The 24,978-nt window shown below is 36.7% G+C and overlaps 1 protein-coding gene across 1 annotated transcript; it reads left to right on the top strand.

Moving 5' to 3' along the window:
- Positions 1-13,212: 13,212 nt before the first annotated feature.
- LOC110877248 lies at positions 13,213-15,342 on the top strand. The gene is made up of 3 exons (XM_022125403.2): positions 13,213-13,875; positions 14,375-15,049; positions 15,144-15,342. The coding sequence occupies exons 1-3, from the start codon at positions 13,255-13,257 to the stop codon at positions 15,219-15,221; spliced, it is 1,374 nt and encodes a 457-aa protein (XP_021981095.1). The 5' UTR covers positions 13,213-13,254; the 3' UTR covers positions 15,222-15,342.
- Positions 15,343-24,978: the final 9,636 nt, after the last annotated feature.

Genomic DNA, 24,978 nt, shown 5'->3' with positions numbered 1-24,978 from the left:
ACGGAGTACTAGTAGATCCTTCAAAAATTGAAGCTGTGTCAAGATGGACTCCACCGAAGAATCCTTCGGAAATTAGAAGCTTCTTGGGGCTTGCGGGTTATTATCGGAGATTCATACAAGATTTCTCCAAAATTGCTACGCCGTTGACCAAACTAACCCGTAAGGATGAAAAGTTTATTTGGGCTGAGGATCAAGAAAGGGCGTTCCAAACGCTCAAGGAAAAATTGACCCATAAGCCGGTGTTGACATTACCGGACGGAACGGAGGATATGGTAGTTTACTCGGATGCATCGCATTCGGGACTTGGCTGCGTTTTGATGCAGCGGGGCAAGGTTATAGCATATGCCTCGAGACAGCTAAAGGCTCATGAGAAGAGATATCCTACCCATGGCCTCGAGTTGGCAGCAGTGGTGTTTGCCTTGAAAATATGGAGGCATTACTTGTATGGGGTGAAGTGCACTATCTTTACCGACCACAAAAGCTTAAAGTATTTCTTCGATCAGAAGGAATTAAATATGAGGCAGAGGCGGTGGATAGAAACTGTCAAAGACTTTGATTGTGAAATACATTACCACCCCGGGAAGGCGAATGTAGTGGCAGACGCGTTGAGCCGGAAGACAGATTATACGCCTATTCGAGTACAATCAATGCAATTAATTGTGACATCGGGTTTGCTTGAGCAAATCCGAAAATCTCAAATTGAAGCAATCAAGGAAAAAAATGTGAAGAAGGAAAGGATAGTTGGGCAGCTAAAAGACCTGGAGGATGATAACCAAGGATTGAAAACTCAATTTGGGAAAATTTGGGTTCCAAATACGTGTTGGGCCAAGGTGCATCTACTTGACGAGGCCCATAAATCTCATTATTCGATTCATCCGGGGGCGACCAAAATGTATAATGACTTAAAACAAAACTATTGGTGGCCCGGAATGAAAAGAGATATTGTGAAATATGTGGAGAAGTGTCTGACTTGTTTACAAGTCAAAGCGGAGCACCAAAAGCCATATGGTAGGTTGCAACCACTGGATATCCCAGTTTGGAAATGGGAACAAATCACGATGGATTTGTTAACCAAATTGCCCAAAACCAATCGCGGATTTGATGCTATATGGGTAGTCGTGGATAGATTGACAAAAAGTGCTCACTTCATTCCGATTCGTGAGACTTATACATCCGAGAAGTTGTCGGAAGTGTACAGCAATGAAATCATAGCACGTCACGGAGTGCCGATATCTATTGTGTCAGACAGAGATACTCGGTTTACCTCTAAATTCTGGCGCGAATTCCAAGAGAAAATGGGGACTAAATTGTTCATTAGCACTGCTTATCATTCGCAAACGGATGGGCAAAGTGAGAGAACGATACAAACGTTGGAAGATATGTTGCGGGCTTGCATCATTGACTTCGGGGGTAGTTGGGATGTCCATCTACCCTTGGTCGAATTTTCATATAACAATAGCTATCAATCGAGCATTAAAATGGCCCCATATGAGATGTTATATGGTAGAAAGTGCCGAACCCCGGTGTGTTGGGGAGAAGTGGGACCACGAGGATTAGCACCTACTGATATAATCCGAACTACGAATGAGAAAATCAATATGGTCCGAGTTCACCTAAAAGCAGCTCAGGATCGACAAAAGTCGTATGCGGATAAGCGAAATAGGCCTATTGAGTTTCAAGTGGGCGATAAGGTAATGCTGAAAGTATCTCCGTGGAAAGGAATAATACGGTTCAGAAAAAGAGGGAAATTGAGCCCAAGATTCATTGGGCCATTCAGAATCACTGAACGGGTTGGTAAAGTAGCATATCGTCTTGAACTACCCGATGAGTTGAGTGGGATTCATAACACATTTCACGTGTCACATATCCGAAAATGTTTGGCAGATGAAACCGCTCGCATTCACTATGATGACATCAAGATGGATAACAGACTCAACTATGCAGTTAAGCCAATTGCGATACTAGATCGTAAGGAAAAGAGTTTGAGGAGCAAGATAATTAACCAAGTGAAGGTTAAGTGGGAACACAGGAAGGGTGCGGATACCACGTGGGAATCCGAAGAAGAGTTGCAACGGCTCTATCCTAAACTATTTGGTACGTATTACGGTTTCGGGGACGAAACCCTTTTTAAGGGGGGTGGACTTGTAACATCCCGAAATTTCAAAACTTTATACTAGAATTATTAAGTGTATAATAAACAAGAATAAACTAACTAGGATAAATAACCCAGTTAGTTAGAAGTCTTGTAGTAACATAGGGATGAGTTAAAAAGCCAAAGATATAAACTAAATGAGAGTGGAGGGGCCAAGGTTGTCAAAATTGAAACTTAAATTACTAATAATTAGTAAAATAAAGACCAAACACTCCATTTTGGAGTTCCTGGTCGATCAAGAAACCACAGGGGCGACACCCACACCTTCACAACCCTAAATTCCACTAAAATCTCAAATCGAAGGCTCAAATCACGTCGTAATCGAAATCTGAACATAGAATCGTGATCTCCTCGTCAAGGAGGTCATAAGGTATGTCAAATTAGGTTGTTTTGATACAACTCAAATTCTTGCATGTGATTGAAATCGAAGGTTAGGCTTGATTATGTGTAGTAAATCATGAAATTGCAAGTAATGTGAAGTCTAGGGACAAACCCTAGATGATTTCTTTCATAATCCTGCATGTTAGTTGTAAGGATCAAAATCACCATAGTGGGTAATTAGTAAGTTAGTAGAACTTGATAAACACTAGGATTAAGGCTCTCGTTCTAGTGAAAACTGAAATTTGTGGGATAATCTCTGAAATTGTTGATGTTAAAATATGTGTATATTGTCCAATTGAAGTTAATTTGAGTGGTAAATTCAAGTTATGAACTTGGTTTAGATCATGTAGAAATCTGACCCGCAAGGTGTTTGATAAAACGCCTAAATGAGGGTTAAAATGTTAAAGATTGCTAAAAACGCAGATTTGCATATGTTATGAATGAATGCGTTAAAGCTTATGAAAGAGAGTTCTAATCTTGTTATGAATTGAACTCTTTAGGCAAGGAATCCGGAACGTCAAGTGGACACACCGGAAGCGATACCCGCGGAAAAGGTGTGCTTTAAAGGTACGTGACTTTAGTCCCGTTAAATTATGCTTAAATGCTTGGGTTTGATAAGTAATTGATGTTGTAGTGTAAAGGATGCGTTTGATGTGTCGTTAAAGTGACTAAGTACACACGACCATTAAACGGGTCGAATTAAGGACTTGGGAATTAGTTTGGCATATCAACGAAGGGATAGTTTTCACTAAATAGCCAAACGAGTCAAAAGATGTTTTTATAAAAAGAATCATGAGAATAGAGACTTGAAGGCCTCATATTTCATTAAGTGGTGGATTGTACCACGCTATTTAATTGGCTATATAAATTTTTTTTGAACTAAGAACCTGGGATATCGGGTCAAACAATAGGAGCTCTATGAAAGTGTGGTTTGAAAAGGAATACTTGAATTCCGAAGAAACAAGTAATTGGTCCTAAGGGAACGCAAAGTCATGAAGTGGCGCGAATACACCAAATATACGAGCCCGGGAATTTGGGTAATTATGTCTAAAGGTTTTTAAGAATGGAGTGGAGGTGCTATGCAATTTCACTAATGGGTTAGATAATTGAGACAAGGAAATTTGTGAATCGATTGTCGGTATTTCGATTTCTGCGATGTAAAATTTACATGGTTGAATCCGTAATTTTATTACGGACTCATAGGAAAAAGAATCGGCTAAAACGGGCAAACGAGTAAAAAGTTATAAACTTTTAAAGTTGAAAAATAGTTGAAGGACAAGAATGCAGAACCCACCGTAACTTACGGTTCCACCGTAAGTTACGGTAGACACCAAAAGCATACGATGTGAATCTCCTGATTTACGGTAGAACAAGGGACATTCCAGGTTCCACCGTAACTTACGGTGTCACCGTAACTTAACTTACGGTGACACACCGTAAGTTACGGTGACACCGTAAGTTACGGTGGAACCCATAAAATTAATATTTTGTTTGATGATTTGCGTCGTTAAATTTCGTTTATACGTAATGTATTATTGTCAAAACTAGTATTTTAGTGTTTGACTCTAGGTATGTATGAAGCCCTCCCGGATGGTGATCAAGTACATGTCAAGAACCGAACACGTATTTTGAAGCTTCCGCACTAAACTAAATTTTGTCTAAACTTTAAACATGTTGTAATTTCTTTTGTTGAACAAGTTTTAAATCCCTTAAACTAGTGATTAGTTTACTAGCAAGGGTTACTTTAAACTAGTTATGCACTTTCTTGGATGTGGTTGGAATTATCACAAATGTGTATGGTTTTAAACTCGAAATGATTTTGTAAACTCTGAATCTTTATAAGTTCTTATGATTATCTTTTATTGCTCTTCAAATTAATAAGGGTGTTACATAAACACTCAGTAGCTTCCACCCGGATGAACGATTGTTTCGTTTTGCATTGAACTTTGTTTGTGGATTCTTTTTAACCGGTAAATCTTGACTACTTGTGTTGAGTTTGTGAAACGTTTCTTATATTTGAAATATTTATCATTTATCAAGCGTATTGGCAACTTCCTTGCGTTGTTAGCGGGTTGGTGAATTAGTGGGCAATTGATATAATTAAATGAATATTAGATTGTATGGTGAATCTTAAAAACTATCTCTAATAATTAATCAAATTCATTAATCCCAAGGCCATGTCTATGTGATGTTTTGAATCTATAAACGAGTTTTTGTGTTAAAACGAGCAATCAGGATTCCGGGTGGGGTTGCTTTTTCTCATATTGATCACAACTTTCTTAATTACTTTTCTTGTTTTCTTGTTTTCGAAATCAATTAATCAAACCCCCAATATAGATGATTTTATTTTTAGTCATAATCTTCTACACTGACCACAAATTCCCCGTGTATACGAGACCCTACTTACGCTATCTACGTAGTATAATTCGGTTTTTGATTGACCATTACGACAGTCATCTGCAGCCGCAACATTGGTTAAGCTTACAGGCATGTCAATTCCATCGCCATTTAGACTTGCGATTCACCTTTTTTTTGCAGAAATTTCGCCTGTTTTGAAAATACTTTAAAAATGGCATTATTTCGGTCCAAAACAAAAAAAAACTCAGAACTCTTTGGGTATATAATGCAATAAGTTAGGTTACCTTTGGATAGAAAGTGAATTTTTGATTGGGTTTGTTTATACCATTGGCATCCACCAATACAACCATATCCATAAATATCAACATGAAAAGTAGGATGATGAAAACCTCAAATATAATTTCTAACCCTAAATTATCAAATTCACACCTAGATTGGGATTGTTCTCTGTTCGTATACCAGTGTCCAAATCTAGTAAGATGGTTAATGGTGGGGCTACTGATGGTGAGAATTCGTATGCATTTGTGTCGTTGGATCGGCTGGTCAATTGGAAAGAACTGAATGTGTAATCGATCGAAAAAGGGAATTGAGTGATATGCAGAAGAAGAGAGAGTGAGAGAGAGATAGAGAGGGGTTTAAGTTTCGAATCTACGGGATAGTGAGAGAGAGGGAGAGGTTAACCTTGCTTTAAAAAATATATATTAAATAAAAGACCTAAGAAAAGATTATAATACTCTCACATGCTTTTTTATGAGAGGTAACTTAACCAAGAAATTAAACAGAGTTAGTGACAAAAGTTGACCCCTGTAACAAAACATGAACATACAGGTTGTGTTTCGCTGATTTCATAGTCAAAGGTCTGAAGTGAAGTTTAGGTATAACATAAAGGTTGATTTGTGTAATTTTGTCTTATTGTTGTTGTTGTTGTTATTATTATCATTATCATTATCCTTATCATTATCATTTTCAGTATCATGTATCATTATCTTATGAGCGGCTTGTTTTTTATTTCTTTGTGATACGATTAGGCTAGGGTTGGGTTATTTGAGGTCTATGGTATATGTATTCAAAACTAGAAAGTTTCTCGCGAGTTGCAGCGGCATCAAAAACTAAATTAACTCAGTGGCGGAGCTTGACCGAAAACTTAGTGGCGCGTTGCTGTGTCGATGGCATTAAAACGTAAATTACCTCGAATTTATAACATCAAATGCAAACGTATTATATTTTATCTGACTTCATCTCGAATAAATTTTATTTCAAAACATAGATCAACCGAAAAACGTACACAAATATAAGCACGATCACGAGTTATATTTGACCCATCTAATTTCTAAAAAAACGTTGAACAATTGAAAATACTTTACAAGTGGTATTATTTCTGCCAAAAAAAATCAGAACTCTTTAGGTATATAATGCAATAAGTTAGGTTACCCTTGTCAGAAAGTGAATTTGTGATTGGGTTTGTTCATACCTTTGGCATCCACCAATACAACATTATCAATAAATATCAGCATGAAAAGTAAGATGATGAAAACCTCAAATATAATTTCTAACCCTAATTTTGTTATCAAGTTCACACCTAGATTGGGAGTGTTCTCTATTCGTAAATCAGTATCCAAGCCTAGTAAAATGGTTAATGGTGGGGCTAGTGATGGTGAGAATTTGTATGCATTTGTGTTGTTGGATCGGCTGGTCAATTGGAAAGAATTGAGTGTGGAGTTGATCGAAAAAGGGATTTGAGTGATCTCCAGAAGGAGAGAGAGAGAGAGAGAGACACATAGAGAGGGGTTTAAGTTTCGAATATAGGGGGAGTAAGAGAGAGACAGGTTGACCTTGCTTTTAAAATATATATATTAAATAAAAGACCTGAGAAAAGACTATAATACCCTCAGATGCTTTGCATGTGAGGTAACTTAACCAAGAAATTAAACAAAGTTAGCATTAAAGGTTGACCTCCGTAACAAAACATGAACATAAAGGTTGTGTTTGGCTGATTTCATAGTGAAAGGTATAAAGTATAGTTTAGGTATAACCTAAAGGTCCATTTGTGTAATTTTGTCTTATTATTATTATTGTTGTTGTTGTTGTTATTATTATTATTATCATTACTATCAATATTATCATTGTCATTGTCATTGTCATTATCATTATCATTATGAGTGGCTTGTTTTTTTTCTTTGTGTTATGATTGGGCTACGGTTTGGGTATTTGAGGTCTATGGTATACATATTCAAAACTAGCAAATTTCTCGCACGTTGCGACGGCACCAAAAACTAAATTAACTAAGTGGCGGAGCTTGAACGAAAAGTCAGTGGCGCGTTGCTGCAGAGATAAACGTAAATTACCTCGAATTCATACCATCGAATGAAAATGTATTATATTTGACCTGATTTCTTTTCGAATAAATTTTATTTCAAAACATAAATCAACCGAAAAACGTACATAAAAATAAGCACGAACGCGAATTGTATTTGACCCATCTCATTTCTAAAAAAACGTAGATCAATTGAAAATACTTTAAAAAAGGCATTATTTCTACCAAAAGAAAAAAACTCAGAACTCTTTAGGTATGTAATACAATAAGTTAGGTTACCTTTGGATAGAAAGTGAGTTTTTGATTGGGTTTTTCATACCTTTTGCATCCACCAATACAACCATATCCATAAATATCAACATGAAAAGTAGGATGATGAAAACCTCAAATATCTTTTCTAACCCTAATTTTGTTATCAAAATCACACCTAGATTGGGATTATTCTCTGTTCGTAAATCCGTATCCAAATCTAGTAAGATGGTTAATGGTGGTGAGATTTCGTATGCATTTATGTCGTTGGATCGGCTGGTCAGTTGGAAATAATTGAGTGTGGAATCGATCAAAAAGGGGAATTGAGTGATCTACAAAAGGAGAGAGAGTGAGAGATATATATAGAGAGAGAGAGAGATAAAGAGGGGTTTAAGTTTCGAATCTAGGACAGAGTGAGAGAGAGAGAGTGGTTGACCTTGCTTTAAAAATATGTATTAAATAAAAGACCTGAGAAAAAACTATAATACCCTCACATGCTTTGCATGTGAGGTAACTTAACCAAGAACTTAAACATAGTTAGTGTTAAAGGTTGACCCCGTAACAAAACATGAACATAAAGGTTGTGTTTGGCTGATTTCATAGTTAAAAATATGAAGTGTAGTTTAGGTATAACATAAAGGTTGATATGTGTAATTTTGTCTTGTTATTATTATTATTATTATTATTGTTGTTGTTGTTGTTGTTGTTGTTGTTGTTGTTTTTATAAATTTTTGGTAGAGAGATAGACTCTTAAATTTAACACAATGATAACCCCTCTGAGGGGCACGCCACATAAAAAGATCGTAATTCTTGCAAGCTCATAAGTACAGTAAACTGACGTCCCAAAACAGCCTAATTTCAGTGAATTGATCTATGCATGCTAGTGAATGAATTGACTAATGAAAGTCAAATGTGGAATACTCCTTTAGTCCAATTAATTCATTCTATCGTTTTTCCAAATTACACATATTTTCATCTCTTAAGCATTTCATCGAACACTTGGTAGGCATCGTATTTAAAGCATAAGGTACAACTTGTTGTTGTTGTTGTTGTTGTCGTTGTTGTCGTTGTTGTCGTTGTTGTCGTTGTCGTTGTTGTCGTCGTTGTTGTTGTTGTTATCATCATTGTCATTCACATTGTCATTGTCATTATCGTCATCTTATGAGCGGCGTGTTTTTTTGTGATACGATTGGGCTACGGTTTGGGTATTTGAGGTCTATGGTATATGTATTCAAAACTAGCAAATTTCCCGCGCGTTCCGGCAGGGTCGAAAACTAAATTAACTCAGTGGCGGAGGTTGAATGAAAACTCAGTTGCGCGTTGCTGCGGCAATGGCATTAAAACGTAAATTACCTCGAATGTATACCATCTAATGAAAATGTATTATATTTGACCTGACTTTTTTTCAAATAAATTTTATTTCGAAACATAGATAAACCAAAAAACGTACATAAAAGTAAGCATGAACGCGAATTATATTTGACCCATCTCATTTCTAAAAAAAACGTAGATTAATTGAAAATACATTAAAAATGGCATTATTTCTGCCCCAAAAAAAAATTAAAAAAACCCTCAGAACTCTCTAGGTATATAATGCAATAAGTTAGGTTACCTTTGAACATAAAGTGAATTTTTGATTGGCTTTGTTCATACCTTCGGCATCCACCAATACAACCATATCCTTAAATATCAGCATGAAAAGTAGGATGACGAAAACCTCAAATATAATTTCTAACCCTAATTTTGTTATCAAATTCACACCTAGATTGGGATTGTTCTCTATTCGTAAATAAGTATCCAAATCTAGTAAGACGGTTAATGGTGGGGCTACTGATGGTGAGAATTCGTATGCATTTCTAAAAAAATGTAGACCAACTGAAAACTACATAAAAATAATCATGAAAACGTATTATATTTGACCTATAAGACTCATTTCTAAAAAAAATATGCCCAAACGTAAATCAAAATGAATTTATACCGACAAGTATATAAAAATTAGCATGTAAAACTTCATTCTTGGAGAGCAGTTTTTAGGCGATTTTCTCAGTATTCTTCCATCCTTCATCCCATTTTTAATGGCCGGTCATATCTAATTGATTTCTAAAGCTGTGATGACTGGCATGCGCGGCTAAACGCTTGGTGACTTCCTCCTAGATGAACGGGTATCTCTTTTGCACCATTAAACATTGTTCCTAAGTATTGTAACTAGTTTATTGAACTACTTGTGTTGATTTCTAGTAAACGTTTATTGTACTTGAATTACTTGTCGTTTATTAAGCGTATTGACAATTTCTTGCATTGTTAGTGAGTTAGTATACTGGTGGGTAATTGGTATATATAGTGTAACAGATTGTTAGGTTGTTATAGTTTATTTAAAAACTTTCCTTAATTTTTACGGCTAATTTTTTTTAAACAACTAACCAATGAATCCCATATTATATATACTATATAATAAAAGAAACCATGTTAGAAACATATGGGGCTCTATGAGGCGTCTTAATTATTTTTCTAAATATTTATTATGGAAAGTCAATTATTGATGATAATAAATTTAAAATTTAAAATTTGTAGAAAAGATTTTAATGATAAAGACAAAGATAACTGATAATAATATATTAATTATTATAATCATATATTAATTATTAAAATCTAAAAAAAATATTAGCGTTTTAGATATTTATAAAGATAAAGATTTTATTTAATTGGTAGTTTTAATTGTTTTAAATTTTGATAATAAGGACAAGGATAACTGATAAGCACATATTAAAACAAAAATATTTATTTTAATCAACTGTTTTGTTAAAAGGATTTATTCAATACATGTAGACCATATATATTTTTTTATACATGTGGTATATTTAGAATACTACATCTAATAAAGGATCCCATTATCCCGTTTTACACTCCAATGAAATAATAATATTAAATCATAATATCCAGCTTATCTCTTATATATTTAATATTTTTTACTAAAATATTTCTTTACTTTTTTTTTCTATTGATTATCCAACATTAGGTAATAAGTAAGTTTCTAACCTAATAATAAATAAAAAAAACAAAGTAAAATGTTATAAACCGTGTAATACACAACTCTCTAATCTAATAAAAAATAAATTGACATGTTACAATAAGTAAATAATATCTCAAAGTTCATTTTGTTATAAAACATATCTTGATGACTAAATGTGTTAACGGATTACATTATTCGTGTAAGACATGTGTTTATCCAAATTGTGCAATACACGAGTTTTTAAAAGATGTAACTATTTTATTACTTAGTATATATAAAATTATATTTATTCAACCTGTGTAATACACGGGGTTCTATGCTAGTTTTTAAAATAAATGAATCAACAAGTTTTTTTAATTTTTTTGGGAAGGCACAGAAATATAAATTATAAAAAGAGACCAAAGCACTCTAGCAAGAAGCTAGAATGGTGCAGAAGTTACAAAACAGAAGTTTTTTTTTTAAATGATTAAACAACATAAAGTGCTTTGTTTTTATAAAATGTAAAACTTTGTATATTTCGCTTACAAACTTGATTAATTTCATATAATATATAATCAACCCAAAATTAAAATTACACTTATTCGATTCCTTAATCTCACAAAGAGTAGATATAATTTAGAATGTGGAGTATGGGGTTTGGGTTGGGGCGTGGGTTGGCTAAAAACGCCCAAGTCACCACTTCGGGTGGGCTTGGGTTGGTACGTGGCTCAAGGGGCGGGAGTTTAAAGCTGGGCGTGGGGCGGGTCTATCAGTATGACATGGCGGGTTCTCGTTGGCCAAACCAAACTAGCCGTTGGGCTAGCCGTTGGCCAACGGCTATGTTAAATTTTATTTTATTTCACTATAAAACTTACACTTCTATTCATTTTTTACCACATTCAACCACAATATACTCCACATCTTCTACAATCATCTCTATTCTCATTCTACAAAACGAAAAATGCATCCTCATAATCGTGGTTATGACCCGAACAACCCGTGGGCATTCCAAGAAAATACTAGCCCACCAACCAATCGTCCGATGCCTTGTCCATTTTTATTACACTCCTCTATGCCCGATATGGCGGGTTATGCATCGTATCTCGGGAATCGTTTGTTTACTAACTTCCCACACACCGACGATTCTATACCTACCCCGATTCCACAAACGCCGATCAACCTTTCACCAACCTCCATCAACCTTTCCCAAATCGAAACCGTCCCCGAAACTCAACCACCCAATGATGGTCCTTCCAATCAAAAAGAGAAGTCATAAGAAAAAAACCGAGGGGGAGAAAGCACTTGAAACCGCCAAACGAAAACAACAAAAATGGGTCGTTAATGAAGAACTTGCATTGGCGAGGGCTTGGCTTCAACAATCTCAACATCCAACTTTAGGTATTTTTAAATATTTTGTAGCCCTTATTTTAATATTGTAACTTATTTTTTATATAACTTTGTAATATATTAAATTTTGTTTTTATTAAAATAGGAAATTCTCAACATCGAACCCATTTGTGGGAAGCAATTATTAAAGCATTCCATGAAGAATTGGAAAGGGAGACGTATTGTGAAAACGATAGCTTATACTCGAAGTGGAGGGAGATAAGCGGCCAACTTACATAATTTAGTGTTTTTTTAAATAAAGCAAAGCAAAATCCAAAAAATGGTGAAACCGAAGCCGACTGTGTGACAAATGCATTGGTTACATTCAAAACAAATGTGGGGAGCGACTTCCGTTTCATGCATTGTTGGGAGATTTGTAAGTTCCATCCAAAGTGGGCGAATATCCCCAGTGGTAGCGAAACTAACACGTCTTCCAAAAGGTCAAGGGCCTCGTCCCAAGCACAATCTGATGCACGAGATCAAGCGTTGGATGAATTTTTGGATGATTCGCCAAACCGGCCTGAATACGGAAGAGATGCCTAAAAAAGGCACGCTCAAAAATCAAGATCGGGTACGACATCGCCTTCAGTTGGGAGTTCGGGCTCGCGTAGGGGAGTATACAATGATAAGTTGGATGACATTGCACGCAAGTTAGATACATTCAATGTATTCCAACAACAAATGGCGGAAATTCGGAAGAAAAAAAAAGCTAGGGATGCCCTGAAACAAAGACGAGATGATATGAAATTTCTAGCTCAGCCCATTGATCACCTAGAGGGTCATGAGTTAGAACTAATGTTGGAGACAAGAGAAGAGAGAGAACGAAAGAATATAAGCCTTAGTAATTTTTTTATGTAATTTTCTTTATTGATGTAATTTTCTTTATTTAAAAAACATTAAAAATTAAATTTTTTGTTTTAAAAAATATAAAACAGCCATTTGGGCTGGCCACGCCCCAAACCCCCGCCCCACCATAACGTCTTCAATGTGGGTCAGCCCAGCAAAACCCCCTCAAGCCACGTATTAACCCATGCCCCGAACCCCGTCCCACCATACCCCACAGTCTTATGAGTAAGTTAACAAAAAGCAATATATATGTCAATTTACTGTCACTAAACAACACATAATTATTTTTAAGTATAATTTAATAATAAAATAAACTTAATTGGAAGTGGTTCACATAAAAAAAAAAAAGTTCTTCTCGTATTGGGCCATTGAGGTCGCCTACAATCTCAGCGTATCATACAAGTTTCAAAGATACTTGAAAATTGAACCACCATCAGCGTATCATACAAGTTTCAAAGATACTTATTGAACCACCATTAAATACCATTCTTACATGCATCAATCAATTGCATACTTTCACCACAAAATATTAGCATCCCACACAGATATAGTCCTTTCTTCTTTTTGTTTTCTAGAGTTATGGCTGAATCTAAAATCTCTATCAAAGTGTATGTTGACAAAGTGAAAAAGAGAGTGGTGTACGCTGAAGCTGATTACACTTTTGTTGACATTCTATTCAGCTTCATGACACTGCCCATGGGTACAATTGTCAAAATATTGGGGAAACATGCTGATACGAAGTTTGAGGTTCTTGGTAGCTTGAACAATCTGTACAAAAGTCTGAAAGATTTTCCTGAGTGTTACCTTGCTACAGAAGAATGCAAATTTCTGCTTCTTAACCCCAGAAATCTGGCACACGATCTCTGCAGAAATCTTAAACTTAAAATAGATGACACAGATGAGCCCATTAAATATTTCGTATGTCCAAAATGCAGTTACTTGAGTAAGTTATACAGTATATTCGATAGAGCTAAATGCAGCAAATGTAGCGAGTTGATGAATGAGCACTTTTCCCGGGATCATAATGTTGCTTCTGGTGGCGGTGGCGTGTTTGTTTCCGATATTTCAACTTTTATTGTCACTGATGATTTTTCTGTGATGCCTTATACGGCGACGGGGAGCTTTTGCTTGCTTGCAGATCTTGGAATCACTGACACGAACCAACTGGAGGAGAGAAAATTAGATTTGGGATGTGAACAGGTACGCATGGCTAATGTTAAACTATTATTAGGGTGAAGGGAGTGGTTATCTATAAGTAGTAAATATTAGACTAATAAAGTGTGTAAAACGCAGTTTATTGTTTTTTACACACATGTGTAATGGAGTGCTACATAGAGCCATCTCTCACTATAAAGCCCCATAGCGCCCCTAAACACTATTACGGGGGGCGTTATGGGGGGTTGAAATCTTGCTCCCGTTATAATCTTCGCGGCGTGAACATGGCACAATCTTTCCCCCCACTCACACATATATAAATACATTCATATGTATGTATAATTGAAGGGTTATATAACCCCCTTACCACTACACACTGTTGTATTGCCTATAAAACCCCTCTCTACACATTTCGCCACTTGTCACGTAACGCCCCAAAGGGGCTTTTTGAACACATGGCCTAAGAAAGACGACTCATATAAAACAAAACATGACACTTGTAACTTTAGCTAAAATGTTGTTGTGTAAATACTTCATTTTGCAGATGCTATATCTTCTAAAAATGGCTCTATCACATGGTTCTCCGTTCACACGTTTAGTTTTTCATAGTGTTACTCCTATCTTGGATTTAGTTCGTCCTGTACAATGTACTACCTTTGATAAGTGTGATGTAATGAAAAAACAAGCTTCTACAAGCCTAAAGATGCTTCTAGACGTTTCATTGCAAAAGTCAACTGGAAGGTTCTTATTTGCAGAAGCCAAAGAAGATTTTGTCGACTTTCTCTTCAGTTTTTTATCAATTCCATTAGGTACAGTAATTGGAACCTTGATGGAAGGGGCTTCTTCTATTATTTGTATGGATAATACTTTCAAAAGCATATCCAATATGAGTGTAGGAAGATACCTCAAGTCACAAGATATCAAAGATTTGTTAGTTAAACCACACTTTGGACAAGATTATACTTCACAAAACCAGGCCTTTCCATTAAAAGGCACCATTAGTTCACTTAAGCTCAATTTTTGTGGCATTACTTCTACTTATCTACCTAAAGATCCAAGGATAAAAGAAGTCTTTCTAAAGCAATCTGGTAGGTTTTTTGTTACCGATGATTTGGTCATTTCCCCTGCATCGTCGCATTTGGCAATGAATATTCTCAACAAGTTGAAAGTTTCGTTCTACGATGTCGAGAAATATGAGATTAGCCTTGGATTGGAAGAGGTATTACGTAGTAATACGTGTGACTGTTTAAATGATTTGGCTTCTTCATGTTGTTTCACTTATTTTAGTTGTTACTACCTCTTTGCTTTTGCAGGGTTTAAGAATGCTGAAAGCATCGCTACTATCTGGGTCGACATTATCTGATAGCCTTGCACATCAACTGAAGAAGTGATTGGCATGGAATCTTTATGTGTTTTCAGTTAAATTGTGTTGTTTTGGTTATAATATATGGCATTTAACTGTACCGCGTACTGTGTTTAAAAATGTCTTTTTGGTTATATCTGGTATTTAAATGAACCGCTTAGTGTGTTTATTTTGGTATGGATTATTTTTAAATTCTATATTCATGTTTTTGACTTGAACACTACATTCAGCTTTTTGTATTTAAGTTTTGTGTTTTCTTGAGTTTTTTTTTTACTAAAGTGGTGTTGATGGAAAAGTATATTTACTAAAATGGTGTTGTTTCAAAAGTATTTATCAAAATAATGTTTTATCTTATATTATTAATTTCTCATTACTAGTATGATTGGATAACTTAATTTCATAGAACAATCAATAAATTAGTTATTTCTCGTTCCTTGTTTTTTAACATTAAAAAGCTGTTAACCTTACACAAGAATATAGTGCATTCATCGTCACCGAAGTGAACGAGACCGTAAAGTATAATGAGCATCCCTCGACACCAAAGTAATCGAGACCGTAAAATATGTTAACTTAACAATACCCCGTCGGGTGGTGTGCTACTCCTAGAGTGCTATAAGTATTCTAGCATAAACAACTTAAGCATAACAAATAGCACGTTTGGTGCTAAACGGGTTGTATTCGCGGGTTGGCGGGTTCAACCCGACCCGAACCCGAAAATTTTATATGAACCCGAACCCGACCCGAACCGGAGAATTGTATCATACCATGAACCCGAACCCGACCCGAATATTCATGGGTTGACCCGAACACGACCCGTTCAACCCGAAAACTTTTATTTTTTAATTGTTTTATACAAATTAATATTTTAAATTTAAGAGTAAATTACAAGTTTTTTCCTTTACGTTTGTATCAAATTGCAGGCGGTGTCCTTTACCTTTTAAATTGTCTGGTTTTGTACTTAATGTTTCAAAATCTTACACGTTCTGTCCTTTAGGCCAAACCCAGTTAGTTTTTTTGGTTAGATTTGCTCACCAAAGGGCAATTTGTCTTTTTACGTATATATTTAATATTATTATTTAAAAAAATAAAACAAACTATTAAAAATAAAGACTATTATTACTACTACTATTATTTATATATATAATTCTGTTATCTGATTCTCTACTCTATCTCTCTCTATCTACAACTTTCTCTCTCTTGCACATTCAACCACCACCTCAAGCACCATCCACCACCCACAACCTTCACAAACACCACCCACCCCACCCCACCCCACCGCCACCATCCCCCACATCCCGACTACTACCATTCCACCACACGACCCCCACCTATCGACCACCGTAACCCCACTACACCCACCATCATCACCACACCCAAATCACTACAACCACTCTCTCTCTCTCTCTCTCTCTCTCTCTCTCTCTCTCTCTCTACCAGACTACCACCACCATCAACCCGCCACCGTCTCACTGACCGTCAAAAGAGGCGCGTGTATCTCACTGACTGGATAGTGAGAAAAATTGATTCCGCAGGCCTCAAAATAGGTGAGATTGAAATAAGCAGCTTGGTGGTCCCAAAGGTTTTGATAACCATCTTATACTGGAAAATAAACAGACTATACTCAGATAGAACTAGAACGCATGAGTCCAAACATTCATTCGACAGTGAGGAAACAATTGTGCATTCAACAAGGTTAAAAATCTTATCGATTTGGAATTTTGACAGTGCCCGGAGACCTTGACCTTGCAGGCCAGCAAAGATGCATATTCAAAACAACTTATGGGATTGAAATCCTAATCTAAACCACAATTCACAGAACCACAAAAAAACCCTAAAATGCATAACCTAATTGTGCACAACAATAGGATCTGCGATCTGGATGCAAAAACAGGATCCACGATCTGGATTCAAACAAGAGGATATGCGATCTCGATTCAAAACAACTAGAGAGATTATTGTTGATGTTATCGGTTGATGAAGTACCAGATCTGGATGCAGAAACAGAATCAGAATCTTGAGATGAAGTGTGCAGAGAGAGGAAGAAAGAGAGAGGGAGAGAGTATAAAATGATATAAGTTGTTACACAATAGTCCTCACATATAACTTATTAACACAATAGTCCCTGAAGTGATGAAATGACAAAATTGTCCTCATGTGCGAAGCACATGACCATAATTAATGAAAAAATCTAACTAGGTTTGACCTAAAGGACATAACATGTAAAATTTTGAAACATTAAGTACAAAACCCATCAATTTTAAAGGCAAAGCACAGCGCCTGCAATTTGATGTAAACATAAAGGACAAAACTTGTAATTTACTCTAAATTTAAAGTTTACTTAAAAAACACAAATGTATATAATACAATTACATTTAAATTATAGAATCTTATGTGCATTTCTTTTTCTAAGTTACAATTATAACATAAAATACATATCCAATTTAATTTATAACATAAAACATATTGAAAAGAAATATTAATAAAGGGTTTAAATGGGTCAACCCACCAACCCGACCAGGTTGACCCAAACCCGACCCGTTTAGCTAAACGGGTTCGTGGGTTCAACTTGAAACTGGCTCGAACCCATTTAGAGTAAATCTAAACCCATGAATTTCGTGTTAGATTCGTGTCGTGTTTTCGGGTTGTGTCAGAAATTCACACCCCTAACACCAAAGTAATCGAGACCGTAAAATATTTTAACTTAACAATACCCCGTCGGGTGGTGTGCTACTCCTATAGTGCTATAAATGTAAATATTCTAGCATAAACAACTTAAGCATAACAAATAGCATGTTTAGTGATTGAGTAATTGAGTAACTTTAATTATGTGTATTGTGAATTTTGATAGTTGAAACATGTTACACTCAAAAGTGCATTAAAGCATAAAAGGGTCAAGTATACTCACATTATTGCAAAGCCTTCCAATTATCCGTGTATTGACGAGTTAATGGGAATAGGAGAATGAATGTGTTCGATGTTTTGGAGTTTATAGAATGTTTGGATTCGGAATTAAGTACAAAAGTATATGTATGCAAATTATATCCCGTCTAGACACTCGTTTGGACACTAAGTTTTTAAAGTGCCCATTAGAATCATAAACGAGGAACAAAGAACAAAGATAATATAACTTATATTCGAGACGTTTAATCATGATCCGATTAACATCAAGAATTCGGTTATGTTTATATTTATATGTTTTATAGTATAGTTATAATATTAACCTAAAACCAAGTCCATCATAGATATCATAGATTATCATGTAAGTCAAGCATGGACAACCTCATTGTATGATTCACCACTACACAAATAATAACAAGGATGATTCGGAGGGTCATGACTAACAAGAATTAAAAACTAACTAATGCATGCTCAAGTGACCAAGTAAATCCTAACCCGGGTGAGCCAACACGACATGGAAAGGTAATCCTAAGTGTCAGAGGCTAGGCCAAGCTCACAAGTTCGAAGGAGTGGAACTAGATTGGAAAGCCCAAGCTCCCATGGTTCATACCTCACAAGTTCATCATATGAAGATGATGAATCATGCTTGCTTTCAACACTTGGATTATGATATGTATAAACTGAAAATAAAGAGTTTTTGAACTCATAACTTGGTGGTAATCATCTCAACACAAACCCACAATTATAGGATAAGTTGTGAGCTTGGTGGGTACATGATTCCACCAAGTTTTAGCAAAGAAACAAAAAGCAGATGAACATTGAACAAAAACAGAAAGTTTAGAGGTGTTTGCACCTCTTAAACTCATAAGAATCCATTCCTAACAAGTCTCATAACCTTAGATAGGTTCAAGAACAAGTAGGTGCAAGATAACATCAAGAAAACATAAGTTTTATGAAAGCATAACCAATATTCTTCCAAAACAGAAAGTTTGGACCTCAAAATGGTATTGTTCCACCTTGGTTTACCATGGTAAACCTATGGAAACATTCCTAGAGGTGTTCCAAGGCTTGTGGAAGAAGAAATGATGAAGAAAAGTTGAAGAAAATGAAGTTACAATAAGATTATATAAATCAGAAAACAAGTCTGACTTTAGAGTCTTATATAAGTGATGTATCTCATGATTTCACCTTGGTGAATCTGGGATAACATCCTTAAAGGTCCTCCAAGTATATTGGTACAAGAAACATGAAGAAAAGTAGAGAAAAAGTCAAAGTTCCCTGTTTTATCAATTCCATTAGGTACAATAATTGGAACCTTGATGAAAGAGGCTTCTTCTATTATTTGTACGGATAACACTTTCAAAAGCATATTCACAAGATATCAAAGATGTGTTAGTTGAACCACACATTGGACAAGATTATACTTCACAAAACCAGGCCTTTCCTTTAAAAGGCACCATTAGTTCATTAGTTCACTTGAAAGCAATCTGGTGTGTTTTATGCTACTGATGATTTGGTCAAATTTAATGTTATGTAATGGGTATTTTGTTTAAATTCTTATAGGCTTCTGGCCCCTCCTATACTCAACCCGAACTTTCCATGCTACATTTTTCTTAGCCCAGTCAGACTATGCCGCTCTTTCCTCTGTCCGACCTTTCCATGCAAGTAAGTTATTTTGTTTTTATTTCAGTTTCTAAGAACAATTTTAATGCTATATAATGAGTATTTTGTTCAAATTATTTACAGGCTCCAGTGTAGGTCCACTCGGAGGATCAAGAAACCTACTTTCTTGTTGTTAGAACACAAATACAAGTGCGGAATCCTTGTAAATTTGCAACCAAAGCAAAGTATAAAGCACACACGTAACCAAAGATTCACTTATCTTGAATAAATGGAAGAGAACACTTATAAACACATACACACAACATTTACAGACTCACCAAGCTCTCATAGCTGTTCTGCATAACACAACTGACTTATATAGACCTCCCAGCCCAGTAACATCACGAAGAATGTTACTGGGCCCACGAACAACCAAAGCCCATGAAGAACTAGGTTCTTCGTCAACTATCACTACGAAGAACTAACATGTGCACGAAGAAGGTTCTTCGTGAAGGTCCAATCCCACGAAGAATAGGTTCTTCGTGGGAGGCTGAAAACAGCAAAAACATGACAGTCACTTTTGCAGAAACAGAAAGATAAAGCCAAACAACTTGCAGTCATGCAAACATGCACCGCATTACATATCAAAACACTATAACTATCGTACCAAGTCAAGATAGGAGGATATCTTGACTTGATCCACTCGACCAAAACATACAGACTCGATAATACAAAAAGATCGTTCATTACATTACAACGCAAACATAATAAGAACAAGCGACAGACACAAAAAGTGCATCAACAAACTCCCCCTTGGCTGTTGCTTGGTCTTCGGTATTTTGCCCTAGAACATACGCATGAAAATGACCTTTCCATGTTGGATAATCGTTCATGTGATTTAGCTTGCGTGGACGATTGTTGCTTCCCGTTTCACTCTTGCTTAGAGAAGATTTTGAATGCTATGATTTTGATTTGCGACACATGCCCATTGATTTGCGGTAATTTCTTGTTTGGACATTAATCCTTTGACACATTGCGAAGGATCTTGGCTTGTACTTGAGTTATCACTCCAATCCCAAGGATTTGAGCTCATTTTGATTGATTGTTTTAAGATAAGTACTTAAAAAATGTGGAGTAGTTAACAATGAGAGAAATAAAAACCTTCTGTGAAAATTGTCTAACACTTGGAGTCATGAAGAACTGACTTACACGAAGAACCTATTCACGAAGAATAGACTCACGAAGAACCTATTTCAACGAAACACCAGGGTTCTTCGTTGACACTGGTTCTTCGCAGGTGATGGTTCTTCATGGAAGGTCACTCACGAAGAATGGGTTCTTCGTTGATGAGTGTTTTTCAGAATTAGATTATTCGTAAAATGGTAGGTGAAAGGTTACTTAAAAAGGCAGAATCTTATCCCTGCAATTTGAAAGGGTGTGTGGTGAATGACTCAAACTGGTATATCAGACAAACATTCGAAAATTCAATTTTTAGAAAAGGTATAGGAATATCCTTCAACAAAAGGAATATTCTGGTGACTTCTCCGGCCAAACCCTTGCCGGAAAACTTGTTGAGCCAAAGTTTTGCAAGAAATTTCAAGAAAAACCGTATTTTAGCATGTTTCCATGTATTTTAACAAGGTTTTTGTAATAATTTTTAGCAAGTCAACAAGATTTCTTAAGTTTTCAGGCCATTTTCTAAGAAAAACTCAAATATCTTGTTTCAAGCTCAAGAACACTACCAAGATGCTTCAAAACTTGTTCAAACACACTACTATGCTTGGTTTTCAACAAGAAAGAGAGTCAAAGCTCTGATACCACTTGTAGGTCCACTCGAAGGATCAAGAAACCTACTTTCTTGTTGTTAGAACACAAATACAAGTGCGAAATCCTTGTAAATATGCAACCAAAGCAAAGTATAAAGCACACACGTAACCAAAGAGTCACTTATCTTGATTAAATGGAAGAGAACACTTACAAACGCATACACAATGTTTATTGTCACACCCCCAAATTCCACAAGTGGAGTATCACCGCAGGGAGCGTGACATGACCGGGATCAAGCCACCAATCATATTGAACAATGTATTAAAGTAAATATAAAACCAACCACAATATAATTGGTGTCCAAAAGAAATTAACCAAGTTCAAGTTATCAGCGGAAGCATAAAGTTAAAAAAAAAACAAAACATAAGTTTAAAAGTTCAAATGTTTAACATGGAACTCAACAGTCCATGTCCCACAACGACTCTCCCCCATGCAAGCTCCTGCTAAGTACCTAATGACCTGCAAAGCATGTAGTAACGAGTCAACAACAAAGTTGAGCGAGTTCACAGTTGGGTGTTCATTTTAGGTTATTCCGAAAAAAAAACATAGTTTCTCATTAACTGGCTCACTTCCTGTGGGGGCTACCCCATGCATTAAAACGTAAGTTGATTAATCCCATTTACTCTGGCTATCCAGCGTGGGGGCTACCCATGTTTACACTACTAGCCTCGTTACCATATCGACTACTGACGTTAGTCATGATTATGTGCCCTTGCGTCAATGTCTATCATCATTGACGTGCCTAGTCCATTATTTCACGCCCGTCCTCTGCGGCACGGTGTGAGGTTTGTCAAACATAATAGCGCTATTTAACTAATGACCCGTTCGCCATTGGCCTTGGCGATTAAGTCGATATAAAAGGAGGGACTTCGTGATAGAGTTTTGGTCTAGTAAACTTTAAACTATCCAAAGAGGACGAGGAATTCATATTTCTTAACCCATTCTGTCCTACCCAAGAAGGACGAGGAATCCCTATTCCTTAACCCATTCGCAATCCCACCGGGAATTACCATGCTTTGTAGAAAGTGTGAACTCACCTTAGGTTAGCTCGGCAGATAAGCAAAAGTTCTATCAAGCTGGTTGGGATTAACCACGTCCTAACATGGTTAACATACAAGTTAGGTCTAGGTTCAAGTAGTGAACGTAAGTTTACACATAACCAACAAGTTACTAACACATAACAGTCATGGCATACACGTAGAACACGTTAAACAATAACTGTTAAGTATACACATAAAGCCCAAACTTGTGCGATCCAAGCGACTTGGGCTAATGCAGATGTGCGAGCCCAAACATTACTCGGCCCAACATGTTGTGCGATGAGCACAACCTTGTGCAATCCACAGCATGTTATGCGATCCAGCATACCCCCGGCCCAATCCATTAGGAAATCTAACAACTTGTGCAGCCCATATAACCTTGTGCGATTCAGGTGAACTTGTGCGATTGAGTTGGGCCGTATGGCCCAAAAACATATACAGTGTTCAGACAGTTGTGTGTGTGTGGCCCAAGACTTGTGCGATCGGCACTGCCTTGTGCGATCCACATGTCTTGTGCGATCATGCAATTCTAAGCTGTACACAGTGTATTAACAGTTGTACCCTAGCATATTCTAGCTTGTGCGACTGGCTTGCGCGATCAGGGACTTGTGTTATTGCACTTGTGTGATCAGACCTTGTGGAATCTGATCTTGTGCGACCGAACAAGCTTGTGCGATTAGTTATGATATCCTTAAATTATGGCAATCAGTTACATCCACTCTGTTATTTCAAAAATTATCCAATCATGTTTCCAAACATTCAATCATGATTTTTGTAACTTATAACACAATTCGAAAACTAGCAACCCAAATCAAACGAATTAGACAACTTCTATTTTCTTGAATTCATTCATATGAACATCAACAATACTAAAACATGTATAACAACTATTCATACAATCACTAGGCAATTCCTAATCCGTTGGCTAATTAGTATAAGCATATTTATATCATACATCCGATTTCAAACCATGCTCGGCCGTGTTATTCATCAAAGCCCTAGAGCATAAACCACATCTCATAATCTTCTTTATCGGTCCTAATAGTTGGATTATCATACAATCGTTCATCAAGATTTCACTAATACGTATTCCTATAATTCATCATGGAAGGACACATAACAAACTTGTTATCAATCATCACAATCATTGCCATGAATAACAATTAACCAAAGTAATACACTAACCGAATGAAAGATGAAATCGAAAGAGCTTCGAGTGAGAGAGGAAGGGCTGCCGTCGGGTTCCAAGAGAAGGGGGAAAGCTTAGGGTTTAGTAAACTTGGTATGATTTGATAAAGTGTGGGATTTATACCAACACCCTAGGTGTTTATGCGACAACAACAGGGCCGACCCATACTGGGCTGCCTTTGGGTCATGGATTCGAGTAAGAGTGTGGGCTGAGAGGATGTGGTGTGATTGGATTTATCGTATGCGGCCCAAAGGTGCTGTGCGATCGGGTAGTGTTGTGCGACCAAGAGTTGTTAAATGTTCTTACTTGTATTACAATCACACATAACACATAGCATACAACTTATAATCATTCATTAAAACCAACATATCAAATAATCACACAATGTTCAATCATGTTACATCAAGGTACAACGAAAGGTTTGAAATACGAGTTGTCACATCCCCAAGTTGAAAGAAATTTCGTCCCGAAATTTAGCACGTAGTCACTTAGGAAGCTTGTTAGGTTGCGTGGTTTCCTGGTTTCCCTGGGGTGTCACATCCTTCCCCCGTTGATTTGGAATTTTGCCCCGAAATTCCGCTGTAGCTTCAGTAGTGGACTCACGTTTGCTAAACAACTGGGGATACTTGTGCTTCATTTGATCTTCTCGCTCCCAGGTGAACTCTGGGCCACGACGGGAGTTCCAACGAACTCGAACAATGGGTATCCTGGTACGTTAGAGAACCTTAATGTCTTGGTCTGTAATCTCTACTGGTTCCTCGACGAATCGCAACTAATCGTTGATAGTGAGTTCCTTGAGTGGAACTATGAGGGTCTCAACTGACAGACACTTCTTCAGATTCGACACATGGAATACGTTGTGAACTCCGCTGAGTTCTTCAGGTAGATTCAGTTTGTAGGCCACCTTGCCTATTTTCTCAGTGATTTCGAAAGGTCAAACATAGCGTGGATTCAGCTTGCCTCGCTTGCCAAAGCGAACTACACCTTTCCAAGGTGAGACTTTAAGTAGTACTCGATCCCCAACTTGGAACTCGAGTGGTTCCCTGCGCTTATCAGGGTAGCTTTTCTAACGGTCACGAGCCACCGCCATTCATTGTCGTATCTGGGCAATCTTCTCCATTGTGTCGACGACGGGTTCTGGGCCAGTGATTTGGCTGTCACCTACTTCTGCCCAACAGAGAGGTGATATGCATTTTCGTCTGTACAATGCCTCAAACGGAGCAGCCTAG

The sequence above is a fragment of the Helianthus annuus genome, chromosome 9 (genome assembly GCF_002127325.2).
Source record: "Helianthus annuus cultivar XRQ/B chromosome 9, HanXRQr2.0-SUNRISE, whole genome shotgun sequence".
Taxonomy (NCBI): Eukaryota; Viridiplantae; Streptophyta; class Magnoliopsida; order Asterales; family Asteraceae; genus Helianthus; species Helianthus annuus.
This window is presented reverse-complemented; position numbering and strand designations above follow the sequence as displayed.